The following is an 8,424-nucleotide window of genomic DNA, read 5'->3' as shown; positions in this document are numbered from 1 at the left end:
CCGCTTAGGCAGAAACTTCACATAACGGTTGGATTTGAGGAGACCTATATAAAGGCCTCTTCTTCCCCAACTCGTTTTAAGCTCTTCTCTCTCTCTCTCTCCTCCATTGTTGCTGAGCTCAAACTGAGTGGATCTCCCTACCTACCCAATCAATCTTGCTCATACTTTGAGGAGTGGTGGAGGAGACCCCGATCTATCGTTCTACCGAGAGAAATTTCACCAATTCGTGGTAGTCCTTAGTGGATCTTGGTGGTAGGGTTCCTTTGATGGAATCTTGGAAGAAGTGCACCTATGGAGGCTAGCTTGGTGTTGTGCTAGCCCCATAGGTTGTTGGGAGCCTCCTTGTGGTGTGGAGCTCGCCCCAACCTTGTGAAGGAATCACCGCCTCGACTGGTGCCATAGTGGAGAAGGGGGAGCACCTTCGTGGAGCTCTCTCGAGGAAGAAGGTGAGGCCTTCCTTCGTGGTGTGGCCGTCTAGCCTCTTGTGTGAGGCTAGCACCTCCTCAACGCAGACGTACTTCCTTTTGTGGGAGGAACTGCGGGAAACAAACCTCGCCTCATCTCCGCGCCCTCCGGTTGTCCCGCTCCTTACTCTTACTATCTTGTTTGGTTCCTTTACCTGTTGCACTTGTCTAGGATCACCTTGAGCATCAAAGCTATCACCTTTACTTCCGTTGCACTAAAAATTGAAAAAGGCTAAAACTTGACGTAGCGTCCATTCACCCTCCCTCTTGTTCGCTATGATCCATTCAAACATTGATTCAGACGACAAGGCACAAAGCAGCCACAAAGGGTTCGGTGGTGCGAGACGGGTCATGAGAAGCCACGAGGAAGGGGAATTGGTAATCTTGCATGGCGTATCATGGCTCCGCGCCATCAAGCCTTGTGTCGGCATGCACAATGCAACCTAACTAGGGTTATTACAGGGGGTGGTGGGCGCCAATAAGGGTATGACGGTGCTCTATCAGACCTCACATGGCGACATGGTGATAGCTAGGGTTATTACGAATATACTATAGTGGCTTTTTCTTAAGAGACCCTAGGTTTTTTTATCGAACATGGGAGTAGGTGCTTGGAAAGACCACTCTTTTAAACCTTCTGTTGAATCTTTGTTTTTTAAAACAACTATTATCTTTTGGTTTATCAATGAATGGAAATAGGCCAGAACCAAAGGTTCCACGCACAATGGGATAGTAAAGATAAAAATGTAACAACGTTAGTGACAAATGTAGCTATGTATTCACATATATATATGTGGACAATGCGTTCTTATGGCACCGTAGCCAACAATCGTAGCCACTATGGACCCAATTCTCCAACCGATGTCCAGTCTTTCTAGTGGAGATACCACAATTATTAAAATAAACAGGCAAAAACATTAAGTAATATGACTGCCATTGGTGTTGCCTAGAGAATCAGTTTTAGCTATCGTACTCCGATTACCCACACTAGGTTTCACGTATAGCTGCCCGCTCTCCTTTACTCACTCATTTACCTTTATCGATTTTGAGGGTCTTGGGTAGCAGGTAACTCCTAGGATTGAGAAAGACAATAGAACAAAATACATGAAATATAAAGCAGTCAATTCCATATTTAAGTTACATGTGTTGCAAGACCGGGACTTGATTCTCAGCTCGTGAGGACTACTCACATATGGCAATTAGTTAAACAATCATAAACATTTTAATGGAAATCATTGGAGATACATGTGGTCTAGGGTCCACAAATGGTATATATGAATTACATGAGGTGTTCACATTGGGTCTATATTTGGCTGAAATCTCCCAAATGCAATGATGAGAGATTGGATAGGAAGCCACATTGGAGATGCTCTTATATGCTAGATTCACTAAATGCGCTTATATGCTAGATTCACTAAACATTCAGGACTCCTTTGATTCATAGGATAGGAAAAACATTGGATTAGGAATGTGATGGCTAGTTGAATTCTATGGGAAGAGGTTTATTCTTTGATGTACCAAAGGAATTTTTCATGAGGTACGACCTAATGTTTTTCCCATAGGATTTGCACTACAAGATTTCTATAGGATTAGTTCTACGGGATACGCTCCTATGAATCAAACAACTAGCATAGGAAAAATTCCCATAGGATCAAAATCCTACACTATTCCAATGCAAATCCTATGAATCAAAGGAGCCCTCAACTTTGTCCCATCTTAATGCCAATCCCTGTAACAAAGGGAATTGACCTCTAAATCTCCAACACTTCTCTATGTAGCGAGCAAATTAGTCATCGCACATCGTTGTTGCCTATGAAAAATCAACATCGAGCATTTGACCTATGTCACGATCAATGAGTTGATTACGCTCAATTGGTTTGCGATTTGCAAAAGAAGTGGCACGGCGAAATTCCTATAACCAGCTCACTGAAACAGCCAAAATGCATTTGATTCCAAAGCAAATTTAATAGAACTTTACATTTTGAGCGAGGCCAAATTTATTACAGTAGATAAATCTAGATAAGGGTTATCGCAACAAATTTGAAACCGTAGAAGAGGGAGTGTGACCTTTTGATATCGATAAGGGTTACCCAAAAATTGATTGAAATTTGTTGATTGGGCAGAAAGCCATCTCAACTCGCAAGTGTGTCCGAACGATAAGTTGAAGGATCTAGAGCCGATAATACAGGAAACAAAAACATAAAACGCCATAGCCTTTTCGGTGTCACCCTTGTGGGCCATATACGGACATGAATATAGTCATGGAACATTTTTTCGTACACTATCATCTTCATTGTCGCAGCAGACATAAAGACTAGACATGGTACTCCCTTCGATCTCATTTAATTTAGTTCAATAGGAACCATTGGTAGCTCATTTGTCTTGTGTCCGTGCATTAATTAAAATGGAACGTTTGTGTCAAAAAAAATTAAAATGGAACGGAGGTAGTAGAAATTCAAACTATAATTCAACGTCGACACATATGGTTTCCTCCACCTTCCGGCGTTGGAGGCTTGGAGCTAGGGATGCCAGCGAAAACACTGGAGGAAAACCTAGCTAAGATATTTTCTGCCGACTAGGATCGGTTGTGATATTGATATTGATCCATGTGGATTTAGAGAGTACGGGAATGGTCTAAAACATTGACTATGTATTATTTTTATTCAAACCAATCCAACCTCTTGCCCGTAGGAGGGTTTCCATTTTTTGTTTAGGCTGTCTTCTTCGAGATGGTGAGACGGCGGCTACATCTTAAAGTTAGAACAAGGTCCTCCCCTCCCTATCCTCGTATCGGTGGTGCGTCTAGCGCCAACAGAGGGCACACAGAGTCATGTGCCAAGCGAATATCTCGGGATCATGTTTCCTGTTGTAATTTCAGGCCAGTTTCATCCGTTCTACGGTTGTCATCATTGACGACGATTGTTGTACCGGTGCGCTGATTCTTTAGGGCATTAGCGCGACAATTTCCCGTGTTCATTATAACAAGCTTTAATACGACAAGCTTTGTCCGCTCCGGTGATAAAGGGACGATGATGGCGGCACGTCTTCGGCTCATGCTAGTTTATGTAGTCGTCGCTAGGTGGTTCAAATACCTATTTATAATTTTTATTTCTTTTTAATTATTTGTATGGTTATTGATGATTATTGATAGATCGGCCGAATTTTGGTAGTAAAAAAGTTTTACTCTAGTGCGCGGATGAAATGAGATTGGATTTTGGTAAATGGGTGGAAAAGCCATCTCGACTATCAAGTATGGCAGGGAGCAACTGTTCTCTAAAATAGTGTTTGTCAACAACAAAGTCGATTCATGTGACTGTATTCTATGGTTTTGGACTCTATTTTTGTCTCTTTTTTTTTGGATCGGGGCACAACTACTGAAAATAATACCCAACCCCGCCTATCCTCAATTAGCAAACACATATTTTTTAAGTTTTGTACGTAGGATTATTACAAATTTACAGAAAGTCTATAGTATTGAGTTAAAATTTAGTCATGCATTTCTTCATAGTAAAATTTTATGTTTTGTGAAAATAAGAACGCTGCACTTCAAATTTCAAAACTTACAGTATGAATGGATGATCGACATGATTGTATTCTCTATTTTTGTGAAAGACATACCACGTCAACAAATTTAGATACTGTACGTACGATTTACTCACAAGCTGGATGCAAAGGGCGCCGATGTGCCACGTCCGTGAGCGCAAGCCCAGCAGGACGCCGGCGAGCGTAGCGCGCGGAGAATGACCGCGGGAGGTTATCGGGCTCCCCGGCGGCGGCGCCATCGTCGAAGTTCTCCGTGTAGTCCTCGTGCCCGTACTGCTTCTTCGACGAGGACCGGCTCCGGCTCATCGCCTTCCCGACGACCCGCATCCACAACGCGCGCACGAGTCCCGCGCCGCCTGTCCGGGCAGCAGGAACACGCCCGCTGAACTCCACCTCCTCGCCGTCGTGGCCGTCACGGTGCCCAACCTTCCCGCCCAGACGCGCGCTCCCGAGCTTCCTTCGCGCATCGCCGACACCGACGCACGGCGCGAAGGCGGCGGCAACTGCTGCCTGGACGGACCGCTGCCTCCGGAGCATGCCGATCGCGAGCGGAGTGTTGCCGCCGTAGGCATCGTCCAGTTCTGAGGTGTGCATCGGCAGGACCCAGCACGGCACGGCGGCGCAGCGCGCTGTCAGGATGGACGACTTTGGTGAGGGGGGGAGAGCGATATATAGGACAGCGGTGTTTGCGTGGTGGCCGTGGTTTTCGTGTTAGGGACTGGTCAAGCGCGGGGTGCGGCGTGGCAGCGGCATGGAGATACGTACGTAGGTGCCGATCTCCTTATGGACGCAGCTGGCCGCTGGGCGCTGGCGGCTTGGCGCCGCCGCCGGGAGCTGTGTTCAGCTGCCGTGATGCACTGCTGGTGTCTACCTGTTGGGAAGAATCAGCCGCTGACTGTTTTGGAGAGAGCTGAAGCTTTGGATATGTAGGACGTGGTCATTCTGAGACGTCAGAAAATGAAGCCGACGGTTCTGAACTTCAAGGTGCCACTTTGACTTCAACAGAGGAAATAGGATAAGTCGTAGATCGTGCCAAAGAAATACTTGGGAAAAGTCGTAGTACATGGTTTCCATGTCTCCGTGAGCTAGAGAAAGGAGTGCCGTATTCTCTTACTGCCGACTTTATCCACGAAGAACAGTCGCTGTCAGAGAAATTTTCGATCCGCTCGGCCCTTGTCGACGGCTGCCATTTTTTTTTGAAAAATTCACCAGCCTATTACTACAGTAGTATAATTAGCTCAAAAAGTAAAGAAAAATAGCTCAAAAAGTAGTATAAATAGTAGTTGTCAATAGCAGTATAAATAGCTCAAAAAGTAAAAAAAATTACAAATTATTACTCGGACCACCTAGCGGCGACTATATACTAGCACTAGCCGAAGAGGCGCCGCTGTCCTCGTTCCTCCATCACTAGAGCCAGACAAAGCTTATCGTAATAGAGCTTGTTGAAGTAGACAGACGAAAAGTCAGTGTGGCACTTCGTTTTTTTCGGAGTTTTCTATTTTTGGTCAGTGTTTAGTAGAGGTCAACTGGTCATGTTTTTGCGAATAAAATTACCCAAGTTATCTTTTTTGGCGACTTCATGAAGCTATAAAATATTGTGTTCTCACAAATCCGATTATTTAGATCCAGTGAGTTTATATTATTATCATATTATGTCATGTTGTTTTGATCTTTTATGGAGTTATAACCATTTCTCTATAATAAGGTGGAGATTTTGTAGGAAATCATCTCTCGGTAACCACCATCGTATAGCTTGGTTTTTGAAAATTTTGGCTTACACTACATAGCTCATAGATTGTGCCCAAGAGATACGAAAAGTCATAACTATGAGCTATGCGTTTGCGTTGACAATACGGAATGGTGGCTAGGAGCAAAAATTACAGAACGAATGCACCAGCCGGGAATCGAACCCGGGTCTGTACCGTGGCAGGGTACTATTCTACCACTAGACCACTGGTGCTTGTATGTTTATTTTCATAACTGTACGTAATATTAATAAAGATATTTGTTTTTGCAAGAATCATCACGATTCGCACCGCCCGCATGTTGTCTTTGCTGTACTGCAGGTAAGTTGTGGCCACCACCACACAACATGACCTGCACGTTGCCTCATGGATCAATCGACAACAGTGGCGCACTTCTCCCACACAACCAGCTCAAGAGCAAATTAAATATAATAACACAACAAATCTAAAGTAGTAAAACTTTTGATCTGATCTATAGAACGAATCTCCATCTCAATCCAAAGAACAAAACAATACATCAAGAATTAACATGCAGCTCGCATGACGGATCGATCCAAAAAGGATCTATCTGCCGGCCAAGAGTTTGAGGTTGACGATGATGGGCAGCACGATGACGAGCACGAGCACGACGCCGGCGACGATGGCGATGCAGACCCACTTTCGGTTGCTCTTCTGGTACACTTTGGCGGACTGGAGCTCGACGGTGCCCTTGTGCACGAAGGAGCTGGCGCGCGCGACGTGCGTCTCGATGTCGTTGAGCTGGTGGCCCTGCGCCTCCACCAGCGCCGCCATGTCCAGGAACACCTGGTGCAGCTCCAGCAGGCTGCGCTCGATGTCCTTCACGGCGTCGTGCCGCTCCTGGATCTCCGACAGCGTGCTCAGCACCTCCCCGCGCCCCTGGTCACGCTGGATCGCCTTCTGCAGGAACGTCTCGCTCTCCCCCGACGAGATCAGCGCCTCGATCTTGCTCTCCTCCGCGTGCTCGCCCGTCACCGTGTAGTACCGCCGCGCCACCGTCTCCTTGTACTCCGACGCCATCCGCGTCCGAAGACCCTGCACGCACGCACGCTCTCCGATCAGATTGGCTGACTCTGCGCGCAGCGAGGGGAGGGAACCAATCAAGAAAGCGAACGCAATGTTTACCTGGAAGTCGTCCATGAGGTCCTTGAGCTTCCTGCCGAGGCCGGAGACGACGGAGGAGCGGGTGCGGTCGGTGGAGGATCCTGCGCCGCAGCCGGGGATCTTCCGGCTGGCAGAGTTCTGGCGGTCGAGGGCCTCGAGCTTGCCCTTGATGGCCTTGGCCCGGCGGAGGACCTGCTCGACCTCGCCGTCCATGCGGGCGCGGAGGGACTTGACCGCGCGGGCGTCGTGGGCGGTCTTGCTCTCCTCGTTCGCGGACTGCAGACGGCGGTGCATGCTCTCGAGGCCACGGATGTCCTCCTTCACGACCTCCACGTCCTCGAAGAACTTGTCCAGGTTGACGCCCTGGCCGCCGACGCCGGACTCCATCTCGTCCAGCTCAACCTGCTGCTTCAGGTCGGCATACTTCTTGAAAGAGCTCGACGAGAAGAGGTCGTTCATCTCGGAAACAATTAAGCAGAGACCTACAGCTAGCTAGCGCCGAGGGAGGAAGAACAGAATCTTTGTAGTGAGAAATCGAGCTAGCTATAGGGGAGGAGAGCAATGGCGCCGCCGCCCGGCCCGCTGGCTTATGGCCTTCTAAATTTCTCGATCGTGACACCAACCAATGCAGCGACAAGCGCAACACAGCATTACAAATTCTGGAGCAATGGCAGTGACAGAAAAGGGGGGGATGGAGAGAAGGGTGCCAATTGGCGGGGGAAGAAGAAGAAGAAGACGGCCTCTGCAGAAGAGCTGGCAATGGCATCCGGGGGAATGGAAACGGACGTGCAGAGGTACAAGTCGGTCTGGGGTTGACTTGGTGTAGGGAACGCACACGCAACTACACAAGGCCAAAGTGTGTGGTACGCACGGCTCTCCGCCGGATGCATCGCACCGTCGCGCCGCGTCCAAAAGTATGAACAATAATTCATCCGCCGTTTTTTTTTCAACAATCAATACTACTCCCTCCGTCTCATAAAGTAAAACTTATCTGAAATTTGTCAAAATTTAGATCTATATATATGCTATTTAATGTCTAGATATATTCAGATTTAGTCAAATCTCAGAATTAGCATGGAAGGGAGGGAGTATAAATTTATCGTAGCAAATAGTAAATGATAAAAATACATAATTTATATATAACGATTACAAAATGAAGTTTGAAAGAAATGAATAAATCTTCTAAGCCATAAATCAATTTTGTACTTTTCTGAAGGTAGTTGCACGTGACACCAAACCATAAACCTGTAAATATCAAATAAAATTCTCCTATAATTTTAATTTAAGCCGCAATGTTAAGGCTAAGTGCACGCACACAAGCGTTAAAGTAGTCAATAGCCATCGGCAAGAGTACCAACACAAGTATGCCAGGAAAAACAACTGAACAACTTGGTAAACGTTGCTGGGAAATCGATGGTACGAATCACCATTGTCGAGGACGTAGCAGATGGGACAAATATTTCGAGACAATCCTCATCGCGGGAACCATAAGAAAAGATCAAAAGACGAGAAGCAAGATCTGAAAAACCATACCTAAAGAAATTTAAACTTTC

General features: G+C 46.6%; 1 protein-coding gene and 1 non-coding gene across 2 annotated transcripts; both read right to left on the bottom strand.

The window, feature by feature from the left end:
• Nucleotides 1-5,893: 5,893 nt before the first annotated feature.
• On the bottom strand, nt 5,894-5,964 carry TRNAG-GCC. Its single transcript has one exon. It is a non-coding gene; the product is annotated as a tRNA-Gly (tRNA).
• A 349-nt stretch (nt 5,965-6,313) lies between these two features.
• LOC124686805 (syntaxin-124-like) lies at nt 6,314-7,567 on the bottom strand. The gene is made up of 2 exons (XM_047220698.1): nt 6,893-7,567; nt 6,314-6,802 (listed from the first exon to the last, which is right to left on the bottom strand). The coding sequence occupies exons 1-2, from the start codon at nt 7,328-7,330 to the stop codon at nt 6,314-6,316; spliced, it is 927 nt and encodes a 308-aa protein (XP_047076654.1). The 5' UTR covers nt 7,331-7,567.
• Between the last annotated feature and the right edge of the window lie 857 nt (nt 7,568-8,424).

This window comes from Lolium rigidum, chromosome 2 (assembly GCF_022539505.1).
Source record: "Lolium rigidum isolate FL_2022 chromosome 2, APGP_CSIRO_Lrig_0.1, whole genome shotgun sequence".
In the NCBI taxonomy this organism is placed as follows: Eukaryota; Viridiplantae; Streptophyta; class Magnoliopsida; order Poales; family Poaceae; genus Lolium; species Lolium rigidum.
The sequence above is the reverse complement of the archived record's forward strand: the minus strand, read 5'-3'. Positions and strand labels throughout refer to the sequence as shown.

What these genes read in the sequence shown, in the direction of transcription:
- LOC124686805 (XM_047220698.1), bottom strand. Translation starts at nt 7,330, where the DNA reads ATGAACGACCTCTTCTCGTCGAGCTCTTTCAAGAAGTATGCCGACCTG. An exon ending in ACCTCATGGACGACTTCCAG is followed by an intron (nt 6,803 to 6,892) that starts GTAAACATTGCG and finishes GCGTGCGTGCAG; the next exon opens with GGTCTTCGGACGCGGATGGC.